The sequence below is a fragment of the Anas platyrhynchos genome, chromosome 36 (assembly GCF_047663525.1).
Source record: "Anas platyrhynchos isolate ZD024472 breed Pekin duck chromosome 36, IASCAAS_PekinDuck_T2T, whole genome shotgun sequence".
Classification (NCBI taxonomy): domain Eukaryota; kingdom Metazoa; phylum Chordata; class Aves; order Anseriformes; family Anatidae; genus Anas; species Anas platyrhynchos.
Genome location: NC_092624.1, coordinates 3,420,043 through 3,442,501, shown reverse-complemented (window position 1 = coordinate 3,442,501; position 22,459 = coordinate 3,420,043). Strand labels below are relative to the sequence as shown.

At 44.4% G+C, this 22,459-nt stretch overlaps 1 protein-coding gene across 1 annotated transcript; it reads left to right on the top strand.

The window, feature by feature from the left end:
• Nucleotides 1-4,214: 4,214 nt before the first annotated feature.
• Nucleotides 4,215-22,419, top strand: LOC101804519 (scavenger receptor cysteine-rich domain-containing protein DMBT1). The gene is made up of 10 exons (XM_027470371.3): nucleotides 4,215-4,448; nucleotides 7,206-7,529; nucleotides 8,903-9,226; nucleotides 10,731-11,054; nucleotides 12,439-12,762; nucleotides 13,450-13,773; nucleotides 15,767-16,090; nucleotides 18,030-18,353; nucleotides 19,160-19,483; nucleotides 22,049-22,419. The coding sequence occupies exons 1-10, from the start codon at nucleotides 4,337-4,339 to the stop codon at nucleotides 22,417-22,419; spliced, it is 3,075 nt and encodes a 1,024-aa protein (XP_027326172.3). The 5' UTR covers nucleotides 4,215-4,336.
• The last annotated feature ends 40 nt before the right edge of the window (nucleotides 22,420-22,459 follow it).

Below are 22,459 nucleotides of genomic sequence, written 5' to 3'. Positions count from 1 at the left end.
AATTTCTGTTTCAGCAGCAGTGTCCTTAGCAGCCTGCCAGCAAACTGGTACCAGCAATGCTGAAGAATGCAGCTCTAAAGTTTGGAGTTGCCTGCATTGGCTCTAGGGTTTCTGAATGTTCAGGTCACCATGAGCAATGCCACAAATAGTCATCTGTGGGGGTCATCTTGGGAGGTGCTTGTCAATCTTAAAGGGTTTAGAGGAGAAATAAGGTAGATATTGAGCAGCCTTGATAGCACCCCTAGGTGGAGGAGAAAGGGAGCCCAGACACCAGCACAAGCAGAAGAGATCACAGACCTACAAGTACATCAGGAGAGAGCAGGTGTCAGAGAAACTCCTTACAGATTCCACAAAAGAAAAGATTGTATAGAGGATAGCTCAGACAATAAAATTCAGTGGTGTAGTATCACCCCAATTTCAAGTGTCTAGGTTTTTATAAGAAAGAGATGTACTTTCTTTTGACTATGAAGGTTAGCATAAAAGAAAGACATGGTTAGAAAAGCCTCCTGTAGTTACAAAGCTACCAAACACCTGACTCCACACTGCAAAACACGAATACCCACTGGTATGACTGTGTGCTGCTAGAATATCTGTTCCACTTTCCCAGCCAAAAAAAAAAAAAAAAAAAAGGAAATTTCAAACACAGACTTGTCCAAGCACAACATGCACTATCAGGTCCAGAGCCGAGGGTGCTTTACAAGAGTTTAGCAAAAGGTGTTCAGACAAGACACAGCAGCTCTGTTGATGCAGCCTAAGAGAGACTAAACCAGGTGATGGGTTTTAATACAGCAAGACCAGCTGTACATTATTTCATGGGGATTTAGAAGTATAGCTTAGTCTTTGCACAGGGAAAACATTGTATTACAGGACAGGAACTCCCTAAGAATCACTGAATGATTTGTTTTTTGAAGGAACATTAGGTACCATCTAGTTCCATGGGCAGAGACACCTTCCACTACACCAGGCTGCTTAAAGCCCCATCCAACCTGGCCAAGAGCTTTGCGGGTAGTCAGCCTTTATAGACATTTTACGTCAAACCCCATAGAAGGATTCTGGGGAATCAAGGAAGGAAGTCCTTCTTTGCAAATATTGGCTTAGAGATGGTTCTATGATTTATGTATCCCCAAGCCTCCACAGAGCCTTTGAGGAAACCCATCTCTTCACAGCTGCCAAAGTACAGCTTGTAAAAAAGACACAGCTTTATTTCCTGGGACATCCAGCTAGACACATCAGGGCATGGCTCCAGGCTTGACAAGATACTACCTGGTCTATTCAGTCCTAGTGTTTGCCTTCGTTTGATGTTCATCGTATTGTGGTTGGGACACATTGCTATCATCACCGTGCTCTGCTTCCCTACTTCTGGTGTTGTGGGACTATTCCCTGGTGGTGAGGTGCATCAGCACCTGTGTGATGCCTGCCCTCAACTCCTGGCTTTTCTTCATTTAGAGAATGGCTCTGTCCTTATATATATACTACAATCAAATGGCTTTACTTGTATGCTGTGTTCCAAATGTTTGCATGCCTTATTTAAAACTTGCATTCAAGCCAAATGTGTCTCATCCAACATCTAGCACGATGCTCCTTCCCATCCTGTTAATACTGCAAATAGATCAGTGCTGCAGCACTTTGAACAGATTATGTCATATACTTCTGAGAAGAATTTAGGAAAGAACAGTGCAACAGACTCCCCTCCTTCAAATATGGGGAAGGGAGGTAAGACCAGTCTGCATACTTCCAAAACCGAAGGGAGATACAGTAACAAGGGAATGCAGAACTGCTCCACTACTTGGCCAAAGGCCTATTGTTTTCAGTGAGGACAAAGAAGATATATAAGGTTATATTGAAGGTCAAAAGGAATAGGACTGAAGGGTAAACAAGGAACTACAAAACCAATTGAAGTTGAAGCAAATAGTGAATAGAAGGCTCAGAACACAAGCTGAAGGAACAATGGCTACTTGAAAAAAAAGACAACTTGATTGAAAATGTGAAGTAATAAGGTAGAGCAGGGAGTCTAATTGGCACCTCTGACAAAAACCTGTGCATGAGGACTTTGTGGCTCCCTTCAGAGACACAGAAGGCATTGCTGATAGTTTGTCCACAGCAGAAAAGTCTTGTTCATTGTTGTTTTGATATTTCATGAGATCTCCTCTCTTGGCTCACGGTCTCTTCAGTATTGTCCCTTTCCGTCTCGCAGCCCACTCTGTTCCAAGCCTTCCTTCAAGTAGCCAGCACATCTGTTCAATTTTCTTTGTGTCATGTGATTCAGTAAACTCCACCTCTTAACAATTTTCTGGGCATATATGCTTTCTTTTCCATTCACGAGCTTTTCATACTCCCATATGCTGAGAGGGGAAAAAATTGGAAAAACTAAATAAATTGAACCTCCTGACTATCTGCATGATTTAAAGGGTTTCCACATTCTATCTTGGTCTGTGCCATGGTTTAGCTCAAAGGATCTACCAAAATAGAAAGGGACCTAGAATGCATGTTCAGTAAGATGAGGTTGAAAGAACAGTGTGTTTCTTCTGAAGAAGAGAAAGCAAATGGTGATGAAATAGCAACTTATAATCACTTGAAAGTCAGCAACAAAGATAACGGAGTCAAAAGGTTTTTGACAAGGACAGGAAATACATGTATAACAAGGAGCAACAACAAATTGCATCTTGGGAGGTTGGAATTTAAGAAAAAAAAATGCTGAATGGTGTTTCAGTCTTCAGGCTATAGAGACTGTGGAGTTTTTCAAGATGTAGCTGGACAAAGCTGCAGTGAATTTGATCAGTAGTAGTGAATTTGAGCAGTAGTCATGCTTTGATCAGTGTTTTGACTAGAAATCAGCAAAAGCACTTCCTCAAAAACATCTCTGTGAGTCATAAACTATTAAACCAGATCCAAAATTAAGCATCCCTGTAGCCTTTAGCTGTGCTATTTGAACACAAAATGTCCATCTTTGACTTACTTATGAAGTGGCCCCTGCAGCTTCCACTGCTCGTCATGCCTCCAGATAAGCAGAAATCCCTGCCCAAAACTTCATCTGTGATCTACGTCCAAGAAAATAACTGGGTTGTGACATCAAAAATATCATCAAGGTGAATCAAAAAAGGAAAAAAAAAATCTATAATAACAACAACAAAGTTTAAGCCTGTAGGCCTCAGAGATCACTCTTCTAAAGAATTGCACCAATGAAAAACATTTCTTTAAAGAAAAATTGCTTCCTGAAAAATCATGTACTGCAGGCTAGCTGGACATTTGCTGGTTTTTGTGTTTTTTGTTTGTTTGTTTACTTGTTTTTTTGTGTTTTGTTTTCTGAAAACAAAGTTTATTTTAATCACCAGTAGTACAACTGAGTGCTATTTCAGCTCATGTTAAGCAAATTCTTTGCAAGCGATATCTCCTCTGCAGGCCCTGTTTATTTTGTGCACCCTAATTTACTCTCATATGTGTGCATGCAATGTCCCTTTCATGGGACAATATCTCATATTGAACACTTTGATCCTGAAGTTCTCATTCTTGCAATTGGTTTACAGTGACTTCACCAGTGCAGCCCCATCCAATTCCCAAGTGACTCCTCCACACCCCCACTACCTGGAGAGTTTCACTGTCCCCCAGCTCAAGCAAGAGTTAATCCACAACATCACTGAGGTAGGAACAGGCCTGTTATTCTTCATCTAGACGAACCCCCTGCTCAAGCACAGCCAGCTAGAGCAGTTGTCAAAAGCTGTGTTAAGTTGGTTTTGGAGATCTCCAGGGATGGATACATCTGTGAACAGCCTGTTCCTGTATTTGGCCACCCTCACTGTAAAAAAAGTCTTTTCTTGTTTTCCATATGCTCCCCATTCCTAGACTGCACTCAAGAACTGGTCAAACAGGCAGACCCACACATCACTCCTGCCTTCTCCAAGAATTCTTCCCAGGGCACTGCCTATTCACAACCTTGTCCTGCCAGGAGAATACTTTTAGAGAAGTAGCAGAAACAGTTTGATTTTTGCTAAAATAACAGAGGACAAAAGATTACTTTCTAGCATGGGTTATTTTTCCTCATTACGTTGACAAACAAAAGAGCACGGGAAGATGGAAACAGTAATAGGGAGATGCAGGAAAGCAGATGGGAGGTGGCCAGAGCTCTGGTGGGTGAAGAGGGAGAGGCCAATTAAGGGGAGGAGTCAGTGTAAGGAATATTTGTCATTTACCTTAACTCTTGGTCCTTACTGTCTTCTCTCCTTCTTGCCCAGCCAGTCACTGACTCTGAGCTCTTTGTCTCTCCTAAAAAGGACATTATTCCTGCTCTACATTGTCCAGGCCTTCAAGGACTGGATTGTACAAGGTTTCTGCTGCTACCATGGGACCGCCAGGAAGTCTTCTCCCATCCAGAGATTCCCACAGCAGGAGTCTGTCTGCCTTTGGAGGAATGAGGATGGAAACTGTGCTTTTCCTCCTGGCATGGCTTTGGGGTAAGTTTCCTCCTTTGCTCCTGGAGAATGGGGTTCCAGATATGGTCTGATATATGGTGCTGATGATGGATTGACCTGTCTTATATCCCTGGTTCCAGCAGGGAAATGGGTTTAGTGGCTGGAAAAAAAGGACTGAAAATTCAGTAAGCTTAAGGAAGGGATGACATCCAGGGGGACCTGGACAGGCGTGAGAGAGGGGCCAATATGAACATAATGGAGTTGAACAAGTCCAAGTATCTGCACCTGGGTCAGGGCAATCCCAAACATGAACACAGGCTGGGGGATAAAAGGACTGAGAGCAGCCCTCTGAATCTGAGTGGAGAAGGACTTGTGGATGTTGGTGAAAGAAAACCTCTGCATTAGCTGGTAGTGTGCACTTGCAGAAAGCCAACCATAACCTGCATCAATAGAAGCGTGACCAGAGGGTGACAGAGGTGATTCTCCCCCTCTACTCCGCTCCTGTCATACCCCACCTGTAGTAGTGTGTTCAGCTCTGGGTCCCACAGCAAAAGGAAGACATGTACCTGTTACAGCAGGTCCAGAAGAGGGCCACAAAAATGATCAGAGTGTTGGATCACTTACAGTTTGAAGACAGACTGAGAGATCTGAGTTTGTTCAGCTTGGAGAAGAGAAGGCTCTGGGGAGACATTATTGCCACCTTTCATTAATTAAAGGGAACTTACAAGAAAGATGAAGAGATATTTTTATAAGGACATATAATAATAGGACAAAGGGTAATGGTTGTAAACTGAAAGAGGGTCGATTTAGATTGGATATAAGGAAGAAATTCTTCATTCTGAGTGTGGTGAGGCACAGGAACTGGTTGACCAAAGAAGTTGAAGGTGCTCCCTCCCTGAAATTCCTGAAAGCCAGGTTGTATGGGGCTTTGGGGAACGTGAAGATGTCCCTGCCCATGGCAAAGAGGTTGGAACTAGGTCCCTAGTTGGAACTGACCCAAACCATTCTATGATTCTATGATAAATTAAACTCCTGGTACTGGAGAAGGACATGACCTTTCTCAGGCAAGAAAAGGTAGTAGCAGAGATCATCATTTGGCTTCCAAAGCTCACATGGAGATTTAGAGGTATTATGAATGCAAACATACAGATGCAAACACTGGAAACAAACAAATGCAAGCATAAAGACAGATCTTTTCTTGATTGATCTCTGTAATCCAAAACTTAATCCTTTTATTTTTCCCTCCCCTCTACATTCACAGACTAGATTTGAACCAGGACCTAAGAAGGAATCAGTATAGCAGACCTTCCCTGCTTCTCTGTAAGAGCTACTGCGTAATGGAATTGCATTTATATTCCACAAACCAGCATTTTCAGTTTCAGATAACTTTAAAAAAAAAAAAAAAAAAAAAAAAAAAAACTAAAATAATGGGATAAGGATTATCTGGAGACAGTACTGTTAATCTTTAACCAAGCCTGACATAAGCTAAGGCTGCTTCAGGGACTAGGGTGAAGCAACAGCTGGGCCAGAATTGTAAATAATCAAATAGCATGATTTGGCAATTTCAGGCTTAAGAAAATCACAGAATGATAGAATGGCTTCGGTCTAGAAGGTACCTTGAAGATCAACTACTTTCAACCTCCCTGCCATGGGCAGGGATTCCACCCACTAGATCAGGTTGCCCAGGCCCTTGTCCAACCCTGATAGGATCCATCTTGGCAATATCTGTGCTTCTTACATGTATTATCATAGAAAAGTGGACCTGGAAAGCCTTTATATAGCAGCCTTTTACATAAAACCCTCTCTTATAATGCATAAAGGCTGTGGGAAACAGCACCCAGGATCAAAGACATATACACAATTTATGCATCAGACAAGGTCTTTCTCAATACGGAAGGAACTATGGTGTCTTCTGACAGGTTTGGATCCCAATAGCTGCCTGAATTTTCCTTTCAACAACGAAGAGAAACAGGCACTTCTGTACCTCAAGTCCTCCTCCCTTGTTATAAGATGGATGATAATTGTAAATAACATTTTCTCGTCACTGTGTGGGAGCCCATTTGTTTAGCACAGACAATGCTGTAACTGTCAGCATGTGGGAAGTCAATCCTACCCTATACACTGTAGGCATTTGTCTGAAAATAGGTGCCTAGAGCCATTTAAGTTGCTCTAGTTTCTCTTTTCAGGGCTCCAGCTACTGCTTTACAGAGTGCAGAGCTACAAATGACACCAGCAACCTATAGTTAGACACATAAAGTATGCTTCCCATGGCCCCAGCTGAGAAGCTCTGGATAGCACAGTTCTGGCAAATGTTTTTGACAAGTATGTGGAAATCCCAATTTACACTCAGAGTAGTGAACTAAAAACTTCCTTCAACAATTTGCAATATACAGGGAAAGTGACAGGTCTTGAGAGAAGCATTCATGGTGGAGGAAGCTGCACAAAGAGGGTGGGTAGGGATGACACGAGACCTGCAGTGCTGCAGTTGCTCAGGTTGCATGGAAACACTGTCACCTCCATCTCCTTATGATCTGAGATTTTCCTCTGAAGCTACATGATAGAGCCTAAGGTTTCTGTGGTGTGGTGCTGTCACATCGTGTCACAGTTGCACCACTAATTAGCCAACAAACTTTTATTTCTGTGTTCTTGCTGAAAGTACCAGTGGTTGGCATTTCAGCAGTCCTTCTGCAGCCAAACCCAAAGAGGCATTATTCCTACAAGAGCAAGATGTTAACATTCTCCACTGTCAGCCAAAACCTGGTTCATGCCTATTTCACATCGTCTTGTTTTGTGATTCAGGTGTTGCCAACTCAGCTCCAATCAGACTCGTAAATGGCCCCAACCGCTGCACAGGGCGGCTTGAGGTGCTTTGGAATCAGCAGTGGGGAACAGTGTGTGATGATAACTGGGATCTACCTGATGCCATGGTTGTATGCAGGCAATTGGAGTGTGGGGAAGCACTGTCAGCTCCTGGATTGGCTCAGTTTGGTCAAGGAACTGGTCGTATCTGGCTGGATGACATGAATTGTAATGGTACGGAAGTTGACCTTTCTGCATGCAGGACCAGACCCTGGGGAGAGCACAACTGCAATCATGGAGAAGACGCAGGCGTTGTGTGCTCAGGTAACTTCTGTTTACACCACTCCTCATGTGGCACCAAGAGGCTGTGCTGTGTAGAGGGTTATTTTTAAGCCTGTTTGCAAGATTTTATTCTCAGTCAGTGCCACTCTTAGGACTCAGATTGGAGATGGATGCTTCAGAACTGTCCTGTACCATGACAAGGACAAGCTCAGTTCTGTTGTCAGTTAAATAGTACGTCTGGTAGAGCATTGATTTGTTCTGTCTGTGCTGGTCTGTTTTTTATTCCATCACCATACTGCTAGTGGGCAAAAAAACTAAAAGGAACACCACCTGGATGTATATGCTTTCCATGCATGCATGGCTTAAATATGACTTAGAAGTTGAGCATTTCTATTTTTATTTTTATGTTCCATTTGTATTTTGTGATACTCCTGGTGGATACATCTATTCTCCAGACTGGCACTGTGATGAGAGATGACCAGTACTGGATCATTTGTCTATGAGCCAGTTCTGACCTGGATGTCGTGGTGTTGATGAATGCTGAGCTCCTGGAACTGGGTGGGAAAGGCTTGAGGATGTTTCTTACCCTTCTACATCACAGTTAACTGGGGACTAAAGCATAATCAAGTTTCCCATAGGTACCAGGCAGTAGAGAGAGTGTTGGGAGGTGAATGGGCTGCCCATTGCCCCTTTTCATGGCAGTATTTCCCAAAGACTCTGCTCCTAGACATCTACCTAGTTGGATCTGGAATGGGATTCAACTCCGTATTAAGGCCTAGATTTATCTGTGTCTAAATGCAGCTGTCACAGTTTGGGCTGGGTGTCTTTCTGATAGGAGTAGTGTAGTCCATTCCCTACACAGTTGCCACACAGCTCTAAATGCTCTGGGGCATCTGACATAACTGCATGGGACTAGCAGATGAGACAGATTCCCTAAGATAGACCCAACAGGATACCAGCTGGACTCTGATGGAGGAATATGTGAAGCATTGCAAACATTGTTGATCACCTTTTTGGGCCATTGACTCAAACCTCAATATTTGGTGAGCTGAGACACCATCAACTAACCAGAATTTCAATACTCATCTCACATGGAGATACCAACATGTATAGACATGTAAGACGTAGGTGTCTGGATATGCAGCCAGTTGCCACCCTGGAACAGTTTCACAATGTCAGTTGAAATTCTGCTTCATAAGAAAATCCAAATACTTTCTGTTTATCTCTCTAACTAGGAAATCAGAGAAAAGTTCAGAAGCTTATCCTCATCAGCCTTTTCAGGCCCTGGACAGACTTTCCTTCAGTCTCCAGGGGATCTTTCCACGTGCAATCCCTGATCCTGTTGGATTGTTGTTGTTAGTGATGGTTTGTCGATTGTTTTCTTTTGTTTGTTTGTTTGTTATTTTTTAATGCAGGACTTAATAAAACAGTTCCAATACGATTAGTGAATGGTACAAGTCACTGTTCTGGGAGAGTGGAGGTTTTTTATGGCCATCAATGGGGAACTGTCTGTGATGACAACTGGGATATAGTTGATGCTGAAGTTGTATGCCGGCAGCTGGGCTGTGGGACAGCCCTATCCGCTCCTTCATCAGCTTATTTTGGGAGAGGCTCTGAACCCATCTGGCTTGATGAGGTTATCTGCAGAGGAACTGAAGCTGCCCTGTCTGAATGCAGTACAAAGCCTTGGGGACTCCATGACTGTGTGCACGGAGAAGATGCTGGTGTTGTTTGCTCAGGTAATTCTCACACAAGTGGGTTTGTAGGGGGTGGACATATACTAGAAATGTAAAGCAGAGGCAGCATATGCCACAGCTGATTTACCCAGTATGAGAGTGATTCTGGAACCTCTAGTTTTCTAGACCCTTTAACACACCTTGGACATCTACAAAGGGCTGGCAAACATGCTACTAGACATACAGGAGAGCTAAGTCCCCTTGTAATGGCAGATAGAGGCTAGAGCATCTTAAATAGCACTGGACATTGACATTTAAACAAGACTGGGGATTGCCTTCTGGCACCCCAAGTATATTTTAGTTTATGAAATACATTAAATCATAGAATATCCTGAGTTGGAAGGGATCCACAAGAATCATCAAGTCCAAATCCTGGCTCCACACAGGACCATTCAAAATAAGCCATATGTGTGAGAGCCTTGTCCAAATGTTTCTTAACTCTGGCAGGCTTGGTGCCATGACCAGTTCCCTGGGGGGCATCTTCCAGTGCCCAACCACCCTGTCAGTGCTGTCAGTGAAGAAACCTTTCCAATCCAATTAATACTTCCACTGACACAGCTTCACGCTTTTCCATTGGATCCTGTCACTGGTAATCAGACAGAAGAGATGAGCACCTGTCCCTCTGCTCTCCCTCAAAAAGAAGCTGTATATTACAATGAGGTCTACTGAAAACCTACAACCTTCTCTTCTAAGCTGAACAAACCAAATTACCTCAGCCACTCCTTCTGTTGTGCCCTCTAGACCCTTCACCATCTTTGTTTCCCTCCTTTAAAACCATTCTAGGAGGTCGATGTCCTTCTCCTCTTGTGGTGCCCACAGGACTCAAGGTGAAGGCCAGCCACACTAACACAGAGGGCAGTGAGACAAACACTCCCCTAGACCACCTAGCTCTACCATGCTTAATACAGCCAGGATACTCTTGGCCCTTTTGGCTGCCAAGGCACACTGTTGATTCATATTTAACTTGCCATTGACCAGAACCCCCAGATCCTTTTCCACTGGGCTGCTCTCCAGTCTCTCATCCCCCAGTCCATACATCTATCCAGGACTGCCCCTTCCTGGGTGCACAATCTGGTGCTCAGTTTTGTTAAACTTCACATTGTTGGCGATTGCCCAGCTCTGCAATCTGTCAAGATGTCTCTGTAAGGCCTCTTCACCCTTGAGGGAGTCAAAAGCTCCTCCTAATTCAGTATCATCTGCAAACTTAGTTTGCATTTGAGTCCTGAATCCAGAATACCTATAGAAAGTATTAGAGAGAACTGGCCCCCAAATGGATGTCTTTGGAACCTTCCTGGTGACACTGCTGAACAGATAATGCTGTGATGGTAGAGGAATAGTTTGTGTTGCTTCTTTATGCAATATTTTCTCTTGTCAAAATCTACAAAATGCAAAGCCATAAGTGAGAGTCACTATACTCATTGACAAGTGGGAGACAGACAAAACAAAATTTGCATGAGATATTTCTCCTTTTCTCCTTTTTTTTTTTTTTTTTTTTTTTTTCTTACAGGCTTTGCAAAACCTGCCCCACTTCGATTAGTGGATGGCTTGACCCCCTGCTCTGGGAGAATCGAGGTGTTTTACGGCCAACGTTGGGGAACAGTGTGTGATGATGACTGGGACTTGGTTGATGCAGAAGTTGTGTGCAGGCAGCTAGGCTGTGGGAAGGCCTTATCAGCTCCCCATAGGGCTTACTTTGGACAAGGATCTGACCCCATCTGGCTTGATAATGTCAACTGCACAGGGACAGAAGCTGCTCTCTCCGAATGCATGGCCACTCCCTGGGGAGTCCATAACTGTGGGCATGGAGAAGATGCTGGAGTGGTTTGTGAAGGTACCCATAACTCACCTTAAATCATGGGGGAAGTTATCTGTGAGTGAACCTGGGGTTCAGGTCCTTCACCACAAATAGGTCTTCCAAAGGAAGTGACATAGAGTACTTAAGAAAACGATGTGCCTAAATCCATAGGCAATTATAACCTATGTCTTTTTAAAGGGCTTGCTTCTGGGGGCCAGTTTGCTAAAGCAGAGCATGAAACCCCCATTATGGGCTGTTTTCTCATCTCAGCTACTCTTTAACCCAATCATTTTGCAATTCTTCTGGCCTAACAGAGAAAAACACGTGAAGTATGAGGAGTATCATTGCATAAGTCAGACTGAAGCCCATTCATCCAGGGCTGACAGCTCTGGTTCTCAAATGTTACTGTTCTTTTTCCTGTTCCTCTTCCTTCACACATTCAAAAAATGTCTGTGAGGAATGGCTGTAGGTCTCCCACTCCCGTGCTCTGCCCAGATAATCTTGAGTAGTTCCCATCATCAGCTGCTGAGTTTAAGGAGAAGAGATTTGTCTTTCAAACCTGAGATATAAAAAGTGCAAATATGAAATCTAAAACTGTGGTTTGACTACACATCTATGAAGGAAACGGACGCCTCTGGTGAAATTTGTATGTCTTACCTCACAGTTGTCCCAAGACAGATGCTGCTGAGTGTTTAAACACCTATAATAGGCCACATTAATTCTATCCTTCAAGCTTGCTGCTGTTCAAGTAATATTCCTCAGTGAGATGTTATTGCATAACTTCACCCAAGCAAGTCCCCCAGCACCAAATACTTGATGCTCAGCATCAACAGAGCTTTACAGCTTCAGCATCTCTTACTGTCAGTCCTCAATCAATGCCTTGTGCCTTACAGAAATTGCTGATCTAAGCTGTCAAGAGTCCTTAACACAGCCTAGACTATAAGTCCCCTTGGTGCTCCTGGACTGGTGTTAGTCCACAGTTTTCTGTCCCTTCCAAGTTCAGCTCACCAGCACAGGCTATTCCCCCTAGTCTGACTCATCACAATAATGTGTGATGAGGTGCAGGCATAACTGTTATCCTGTGATGGAATAAGGGTTCACCAAATCTGTCTGATTTTTAGTCAGGACCAGTCAACAAGTGAGGTCACCTGAAGACCACCATTCTAGGAGACAGGAACTGCTGCAAGGATCTGCTCGTCTGTTATGAATAAAGACCAGTGTCTGCCCACAACACAGAGCTGCAATCCAGGCAGCACAGAATCAGTATGAACCAAAACATAGAATCATGGAATCATCTAGGTTGGATGAGACCTCAAAGATCACCTAGTCCAACCTCTGACCTAACACTAACACTAACAAGTCCTCAATACACATGACCGAAAGCCCAAAAAATTGATGTCTTTACTATTTCTTAATACAGGATTTTCTGAGCTGTTTCCAGTCCGGCTGGTGAATGGTTCAAATTCCTGCTCTGGGAGAGTCGAGGTGTTTCATGAGCAGCAGTGGGGGACCGTCTGCGATGACAGCTGGGATTTGGCAGATGCTCAAGTGGTGTGCAGGCAGCTGGGCTGTGGGGCAGCAATCTCAGCCCCTGGCTCTGCTCAGTTTGGACAAGGAACTGGCCAAATTTGGCTGGATGATGTGAACTGTGCAGGATCTGAAAGTGTCCTCACAGAGTGCCGGGCCAAGCCTTGGGGAGACCACAACTGTAACCACAAAGAAGATGCTGCTGTGGAGTGTTCAGGTACTGCTAATGTATGCCATGACATGTGGAGTACAATGGAGGGAATGCACTTGTGAGAAGGGTGCTGGTAGCTCTGGAGTCCCCTCAGGACCAGGAGACAGTGTGCTGATCATGCAGCTGTGGGCTGAGATATAACGAGAGTAATACATGGATGCTAAGGTTGTTTTTCCTTCTGCACTAATCCCACTGCTCAGGATAATCCCTGGAGGATGTGAGCCATGGAGGAGGCCTAGGGCACTGTGTTACCCATTGTGCCCAGAACACGGAGCCATGCTCCAGGGAGCAGTTTGGAGCTCTCACGGGGACTAGAGTGCTATGGACTTTGACAGTGAGTCCTGATGGCTGGATTTATAGAGGCTCACAAGTACAAACTCTGCACTCCCAAAGGCACAGTTTCCCCCTGCACTCTGGTTCAGTCAATGCTCCCCAACCCCATTTTGATGCCCTACTATTAGGGAAGAAATCTGGGTGCTCAGCTCTGAACACTGTAAAGATAAAAAATTCATTGCTAAAGTACCAGCCAAGGGTGTGGGAACAAATTCTGAGGCCTTCCACTGCAACTTTACGCACCGGGGGTCAGGTGCTGTTGGCTACTAGACCATTGTGATGATGTTCTGTTTTGACCCCTCCACAGCACACTGAGGCATGCAATGCTCCTAAACATTTTTCAACTGTGTTTTGCTCCAGATGTTGCAGAAACAGCTCTCATCCGGCTTGTGAATGGTCCGAGTCATTGTGCTGGTAGAGTTGAGGTGTTTCATGACCAGCAGTGGGGAACCGTGTGTGATGATGGCTGGGACATAGCTGAAGCCAATGTCGTGTGCAGGCAGCTGGGCTGTGGGGCAGCACTGTCAGCCCCTGGCTCAGCTCGCTTTGGAGAAGGCTCTGACCCCATCTGGCTGGATGATGTGAATTGTATAGGAACCGAGGCTGCCCTCTCTGAATGCCAGTTCCAGCCTTGGGGATCCCATAACTGCAGACACGGAGAAGACGCTGGTGTGGTATGCTCAGGTAACCCCTGTCTGTGTCTCTGCATAATAGGGAAGGTTTTCTGCACCAACCTACCTGAAGGCTCTGTCTTTATGATGTGCCCATGTGTCCTTAGTTCCTGAATGTGTTGTGAGCTCTCTGTCATCATACTGGAGACGTGTTACAAATTCCTCTTTTTTGGCATGCGTGTAGGTGTCCTTGAACACAGAAGCTGTGTTTCACTTGGCTTAGAAAAATTAGAGTCGAGTCGAGTCGAGTCGAGTCGAGTCGAGTCGAGTCGAGTCGAGTCGAATAGAATAGAATAGAATAGAATAGAATAGAATAGAATAGAATAGAATAGAATAGAATAGAATAGAATAGAATAGAATAGAATAGATCAGATCAGTTGGAAAGGACCTACAAAGATCATCTAGCCCAATTCCCTGACCACTTCAGGGTTAACCAAAAGTTAGAGCATATAATTGAAGGTATTGTCCAAACGCCCCTTGAACACTGACAGGCATGGTGCATTAGCCACCTTACAAGGAAGCCCATTCAAGCATTGATCACCTTCACAGTGAATAAATTTTTCCTAAAGCCCAGTCTGAACCTCCCCTGGTGCAGCTTTCTGCCATTCCCATGTTTTTATCGGCTACCAGGGAGAAGAGGCCAGCAGCTCCCTCTATGCTTCCCCTCCTCAGGTAATTATAGAGAGTAATGAGGTCACATCTGGGACTCTCATTTTCTAAAGAAGTGTCCTCAGCCTCTCCTCACAGGACATGCTATCCAGCCCTTTTACCAGATTTGTTGCTTTCCTCTGCATGCTTTCAAGGAATTAACTTCATTTTTATAATGTGGAGGCCAGAACAGCACATAATATTCAAGGTGAGGCCACACCAACACTAAATATAGCAAGACAACCACCTCTTTTTACCATCTGGCTGTGCTGCATTTAATGCATCTCAAAATGTGGTTTGCCCTCTTGGCTGCCAAGGCACACAGCTGGCTCATACCCTTGAGCATGCTGTCAACCAACACCCCTGGGTCCCTTTCTGCTGAGCTGTTCTCCAGCCTGTTCCTGTGTCTGGCATTGCTCCATCACAGGTACAGAATCCAGCGTTTTCCTCTGTTGAACTTCATACAGTTACTTACCGCCCAGTGATCCAATCTATCTAGATCCCTCTGCAAGGCCTCTCATCCTCCTAGGGAATCAACAGCACCTCCTGGTTTAGTGTAATCCTAAACTTGCTGAGGATGAGCTCCACTCATGCAGCCAGATCATGGATTAAAATGTTGAGCGGGACTGGCCCTAGAATGAGCCCTGGAGAACACTGCCAGGGATCATCTGCCTGGCAGATGTAGCCCCATTCACTACAACATTTAGTGCTCTACCATCAAGCCAGTTCATCACGCAGTGTACCGTGAATCTTACAGTTGGACAATTCATCCAAAAGGATGCTGTGAGGAGCAGTATCATAGACCACACTGAAATCCAAAAAGACTGCATCCACTGCCTTCCCTTCATCCACCAAGCTAGTGGCTTTGTCATAGAAGGAGATTGATTTACTAAAGCAGGACTTTCTCTTGATGAACTCATGTTGACTCTGCCTGATAATATCTATGTTCCTTAATGTCATTCAATATCCCCCAGGACAATCTTCTGCATAACTTTTCCAGGGACTGAAGTCAAAGTAACAGGTCTGTAGTTTCCTGGGTCTTCTATCATGCCCTTTTTATGGATGGGTATAACATTGCCTAGCTTCCAGTCAGCAGGTACCTCTCCACACTCCCAAGACCTTTATTAAATGATTCCAACTTACGCTATACTATATCTAAATTATATTCTGTAAAATATGGTACACAGACTATTTCCTAATTAGTTTTGAACTGGTGAAGATATCCCAACTTCAGGCAACTGGATAACTGTACCCTGGATGTCCCAAGATACTCACTGTGATTATGCATTTTATCTTACTTTTAATTAGGCTAATAGCAACTCAGTAATGTATATTCCTGCCCTTTCTATTTTATTTAGACATACCAAGAGTAGCTCCACTTCGATTAATGGATGGGCCAAATCGTTGCAGTGGGAGAGTTGAAATTTTTTATGGCCAGCAGTGGGGAACAGTGTGTGGTGACAGCTGGGATGTAAGAGATGCAGAAGTCGTTTGCCAGCAGCTGGGCTGTGGGAAAGCACTATCCACTCCAGCCTCTGCTTATTTTGGAAAAGGGTCTGGCCCCATCTGGCTGGATGATGTGAATTGCACAGGAACTGAAACTGCTCTTTCCAAATGTGAGACCAGTCTATGGGGAGCCCATAACTGTAGTCATGGAGAAGATGCTGGTGTTGTGTGCTTGGGTAAGTCTCTTCTATTTCACCTTTTGATTGACATTTATGGTATGTGGAGGGATGCTTGAAATGCCATAAAGTGCTCTCTTACCATCTTACAAATCTCAAACCACAGTACTAGACAGAAAAAGTGCTTCGAGCAGGGATGTTTGTAAATCCATTTGTGTTCCCCTCTCCTTCCCATTCAAAATCTCATCATAACACTGTGGTGCTGCAGTCTGCCACTTGCTGTGCTCAAGAATTTAAATTTGGGACTCTTTCCCACATGAGCTACTGGCAACCTTGACGGCTTGCAGGACTGGTGTTATTCATCCTAGTATAGAGAACGGCACACTGTCACTTGGGCTCTTCTGATTTTGTCAGTGACAACCCCAATGAACATATCACACTTGAAAAATCAAGATACAGTCTCAGTTTTCTTTCTTTCCTCTTCAAGTCAAGAACATGAAGAAGTCTTGCAGAAACTAGTTAATCTACCTTCCCTTTTCCCTTCCTTGCTAGAACCATCTTCAGAAGACCTGTTTTCACATATGTTTTTCCAGCATCTTCTCTGAAACCTCTACAGCTGACAATTTCCTCAAAATTGTTGCACTGCACTTCTTTGCCACTAGTAGGAAACTCTGACCTGACTACCTTTACCTGGAATTTATTGTACAGCCTCTTCTCTCTTTGTAGTGTGTACTGTTATTTACTCTTTGCCTTTTGTTAAGTGTATTATATCCCCTCTCAGTTTTCTCATCCTATTCATATCCACCTCTTGAGATAAGGTTTTTAACCTTCTTCTCATTCCCCTTATTCTTCTCTGGCTTCTCAGATATTAGGCATATTTCTTCTAATCTGTTACCCAGATGAGGTTTTGGAAATCCTGAGTAGCTCTGAAGGCTTGATTTGGATGTCCTGTAGTTAGCACTGCCTCTTATACTTGTCTATGTCTTTCTTCAAACAGCACAACACTTTACAGTGCCACTTGCAATCCTTTTTATCTCTTTGTGAAGAATTGCCATTTAATTCCTCTTCATCCTCTGTGCAATCATATTACCTCCCCAGAGTAGTAGAACACTTGAATTGCCCTTCCTGGAGATAACCTGTTTCTCTCTGGCTACTTGCCAACAGCTTGAAAATACCCTGTGGATTCACTGCCTGTGTCTGAATTAAATGTACTGTTGTCCCTTTGCAGCCAGCAAAGACTAATACAGAAGAGTCTGTGGCAGGATTTGGCCCCAGATACATTTGGGATGCAGACACCCAAAGCAGATTAAAGAAACTGCAACCCAACAGAGCTTTTTTTTTTTTTTTTTTTTTTTTCTGTGACTATAAAGGGTCCTCAGTGGAGTTGTAAAAGTGGGGTTCATCTGCCAACACATACCTGTCTTGTGTCATCTGAGATATCCTGTGATATCCTACAGTCTCTAATTGCAGATCCAGAAGGGCACAAATTACTCTTGATCTTGTATCAAGCCTGCCAGCCCCATTGGGATGTCTGGGATTCCCTGGGTATATCAAATAGCACTAGGTACCAATAATAACGAAAACAAATCAGCTTCTTGAAGCTTAAGTCTAGCTGAGGTGAGTCATACCCCAGTGTTCCCACCATGTTGCCTAAAGAGCACACTCTGGCAAATGTCCTTTCCCTTGAGTCGTGGAGTTACTTGGATTTGCTATCTGGGCATGGATATCTTTCAAAGAGAGGGATAAAAGGGCTTCAAGCACCTCAGATTTTGGGATTTGAACCATCAGTACATCTCTTCTCCTTTGTTTCTGTCAGCACTTTTCCTTGACTTTTTCCTTGACTTTTGGGGCAAGAGCAATCACAATGAACCTCCTTTTCTCCATGGTGCTCGTCTCTGGAATACATACTAAGCCAAGGAGTGCATGCAGTGCTTGTTGATGTGGCAAGCAGGAATGTCTTTGCCAGAATAACTTATCTTGTCTTACCTTTGTGGCTCAGGTGTTCCAGAACCAGTCCCAGTCCGGCTGGTGAATGGTTCAAACTTCTGCTCTGGGAGAGTCGAGGTGTTTCATGAGCAGCAGTGGGGGACCGTCTGCGATGACAGCTGGGATTTGGCAGATGCTCAAGTGGTGTGCAGGCAGCTGGGCTGTGGGGCAGCAATCTCAGCCCCTGGCTCTGCTCGGTTTGGACAAGGAACTGGCCAAATTTGGCTGGATGATGTGAACTGTGCAGGAGCCGAAACTGCCCTCTCTGATTGCAAGGCACGGTCTTGGGGAGACCACAACTGTAACCACAAAGAAGATGCTAGTGTGTTCTGCTCAGGTACAGCTAATTGATACCATGTAACATGGGGTACAATGGAAGCTGTTTTGGGGAGAGGTGCCTGTGGCCCTGGGGGACATGTTTATCAATGTTGCTCTTGGATGAGATACAAGAGGATTGAACCGAGTGTTATTTAGACTAATTTACACACCTGCACATTGCTGAAGGATACGACACAGTATTTAAAGAAGCCCGGTGTTCCTACGGAGCTGAAGCTGGAAGTCAGATGACATTGATTGGCTACCAAAATGAATATGTTTTCTGGTTGCTGAAATCACATCAGAAGTGTGGGCCATGTGGGGAGAGGGTATCCCAACGTGCTGCAGAGTGTAGTTAGCTGGTGATGTGCAGAACCGTTGTGTTGAGTAATGAGGTAAATGGCGCTCTTTAAATCATGACTGCACATCATGACAGAGACCCATAGCACAGTCACTGGGGAATGTGGGAAGGAGAAACAGATGACACAGACTACCCTGGCCATCCTAGACCCTAGATCCCCAGAAAAGGGGAGCGTTGTGTAACCAGTGATAACACTGGCATCATCTGCTGCTTTCCCTGAGGCCCTAAAGCAAGAGCTCAGCTCTTGGTGCTCTGTCCGGTAGCAATCTGCTACAGGTACAAATGAACTCTGAGGCACTATCAAAGCAAATCTCACTGATGTTCTGGATGATCCACATCCTCACCTCACCATTTTTTTTTTTGGCACAAGTCCCCTGTGAGGAAAGATATTTTCTCACTTCCATAGAGCACTGAGTCATGAAATGCTCCCTGACCTTTTTCTGTGATTCTTCTGTGTTTTGCTCCAGGTGTTGCAGAAGCTGCTCCCATCCGGCTTGTGAATGGCTCAAGTCCTTGTGCTGGTAGAGTTGAGGTGTTTCATGACCAGCAGTGGGGAACCGTGTGTGATGATGGCTGGGACACAGCTGACGCCAATGTCGTGTGCAGGCAGCTGGGCTGTGGGGCAGCACTGTCAGCCCCTGGCTCAGCTCGCTTTGGAGAAGGCTCCAACCCCATCTGGCTGGATGATGTGAATTGTATAGGAACTGAGTCTGTCCTCTCTGAATGCCAGTTCCAGCCTTGGGGATCCCATAACTGCAGACACGGAGAAGACGCTGGTGTGGTATGCTCAGGTAACTCCTGTCTCAGTCTCAGTGGTGTCCACAAACATGGGAATAAGATTTTCATCTTCAGCAAAAGGACATTTTTGAGCTTAAGCTGCTCCTAATGTCTGCTGTTAACGACTGTTGTGTATAAACCCAATCTTGTGTGATGTATACAATGCTCATGGCCCTGGCCATGGTCAGCAGGCAACACTGGAAGATAATCCATAATTACTGAGTTGCCATCAGCAAGCTTCAATCTGATAGTTGTATCCCATCATGCAGCTTCTGAATGCTCCAAGAATTTTACTAGGGCTGGATAGGTACCATAAACATCCCATTCCTGATTGATTTACAAGGTTCAGGTTTGTAGTCTCATATGAATAGAGTCATCTCTCAGACTGATAGTTTTACATAAAGATCACATGTAAAACTAAGAAATGTTTTCAGCAAGTCTTGGCCTCTGGCTGACTGGGAAGTCTATTTTATGCTGTCATGAGAAGTAATAACATCACATTTCAGGATGTTTTGAAAAACTGAAACCACAGAATGTGTCTTTACAGCACTTTTATCTAAATGCTTTTTCATTTTTTTCTCTGGTGTCTCTTGCATACCTGCAAGAAGTCTCCTGCTTTGTTAAAGCAGTAGAGAGGCTCCTTGGATCATAGGACAATTCACGCCTCAGGAGGTCTCTATGCCAGATTCATGATCAAAGCAAGGTCAGCTGTGAGGGCAGACAAGGAGGCCTTCATCCAGGCTTGAAAACATCAGGACAATCATCCCTCAGGGTAATCCTAAAGATTCACAAGGTTTTCTTTAAGATCTGGTAGCCTATTTTCTTCTCTTTTAGCCTTTCTTTTCTACTTTTTGGGGATGGAGAAATTATCAAAACTGTCCTGCAGTCCCTCCTTCTTTCCATGAAAAGCTCTTTCAAAAGGACTCTAACCTGAACATAGAAAAGTGCACATCTGCAGATGACCTGGCTGTGCATCTCCCCCTCTAAAGTCAGCGGAAAGAAAAATGTTCCACAAGTTCACCTGAATCACCTTGGATGATGGGAGTTGTAGGTGTACAGTTCCACAGCTCTGCTTGTGGGGAAAAAAAAACCCTTTCTGCTCTATATATCTAGATATAGGGTATCTCCCAGAGGTGCTGACTGCCTCCGTCAGGAGCAGAAAAACGGCAGCATTGCAAAGAGGAACAGTTCTGCTCTCCTGAAATGCTTACATCCAAAGGCTTACAAATGTGGTAGATGATGTTACTCCTCCTTTGGCTTCATTGTCATGATGGATTGAAATGCTGTCATCTGATGCTAGTACAGAACAGGCCGTTTGTAAACCGAAGTATTTATTTTACTCTCTCTTTTTGACTGACTCTGCAGCGCATGGTTTCAGTGCAGAAAAGAGTAGGCTGACACTTTCTAAGACAACTTATTTTCCAGTCCTTCTGTCTTCACCAGGCAAGAGAGATTTCAAGGAAGAGTAAGTGTATATTAATATACACTACTGTAATCTAGTTTCTCCTAGCAAATTATCCAGAACACATATGATGAATATTTCAGTAACTGGAGTAAAATGTAAGGCCAAAAGAAGGTTTCAGGAACATGGTCTATTCACTGATGGACATTATGAAGCCTCACACATGTGACCCCATTTATTTAGGAATGCATCACGTTTCTGAACATAGGTATCTAATGATACCTATGTTCAGAACATAGGTATCTAATGATAATAAGACACCTAACAGGATGCAGAAATCTATGTAGGGCCAATATGAGCCCAGGAGCTATGTGAAATTTCCACCCTTCTGACATGAGAGCTGAAGAATGCCGAAGATGTTTCATGGCATCTCATATGGGAGAAGACACCTAACTGGAGGTTCCTGAATTGTTCCTTTTGTATGGGTTTCATCTGTAATATCTGTACACAACATTGCATTTTTATTTCAGAGCTCTGCAGAGCATATTACTCTTTATATAGAGCAGGTATGGTGCCCTGTTTCACACAGTGATTCAAATAAACTATCTGAAATATGCCTGCTCAGAAGGGATGAATTAACTTTTCTTACTGACTGGGAAACTGAAATACCACTCTCAGTCCTTATCAAGATGTTTTAGAAAGTCTGTAGGCAGAGGGAACGGAGAAGTAACATGGACAGGACCTGAGGGAATGGCTTGAAGCTGTGACAGGGGCAGTTCAGGCTGGATATCAGGAAAAGGTTCTTCACTGAGAGGGTGGCTGGGCACTGGAATAGGCTCCCCAGGGAACTGATCACAACACTAAGCCTGCCAGTTTTTCTTTCCAGAAGTGTTTGGATAATGCTCTCAGACACATGGTATGAATTTTTGGGTCATCCTTTGGGGATCCAGGAGTTGGACTCGATGATCCTTGTGGGTCCCTTCCAACTCGGGATATTCAATGATTCTATGACAGAATGGAGGCAACCCTGGGAGGAGCTCTGTCCACCCAGAAGGTCCTCTTTATCCATGGGACAGCTTGGTTGGCACTAGGACACCATGACATGCCTACCGTCAGTAGGGTTTAGGTGCAGGGCATTTACGTGTGCATTTATATTTCGGGGTTGCTTTATGTGCAGGGATTGCAGAAATAGCTCCACTCCGCCTGGTGAACGGCCCCACTCGTTGTGCTGGGAGAGTTGAGGTGCTTCAGAGCCAGCAGTGGGGAACAGTGTGCGATGACAACTGGGACCTGAGCGATGCTGAAGTGGTGTGCCAGCAGCTGGGCTGTGGGAAGGCCATGTCAGCCCCAGGATCCGCTTATTTTGGGCAAGGTTATGGCCGTATCTGGCTGGATGATGTGAAATGCTCCGGCAAAGAATCAGCCCTCTCCAAGTGTGTGGCAAGGCCTTGGGGAGTCCATAACTGCAACCATGGAGAAGATGCAGGTGTCATATGTTCAGGTAACCTTCATCGATGTCCCATCCTGCTAGACAGTAGTAGCCATTAAGCCTCTAAGCTGGGTTTTGGCACTGGTGGCCCTTCATCCC

Bases quoted from the DNA above. Each gene is read 5' to 3' on its own strand.
- LOC101804519 (XM_027470371.3), top strand. From the start codon at position 4,337: ATGGGACCGCCAGGAAGTCTTCTCCCATCCAGAGATTCCCACAGCAGG. The intron at 13,774-15,766 runs GTAACCCCTGTC...TATTTTATTTAG, and splicing joins CGCTGGTGTGGTATGCTCAG to ACATACCAAGAGTAGCTCCA. The intron at 16,091-18,029 runs GTAAGTCTCTTC...TTTGTGGCTCAG, and splicing joins TGCTGGTGTTGTGTGCTTGG to GTGTTCCAGAACCAGTCCCA.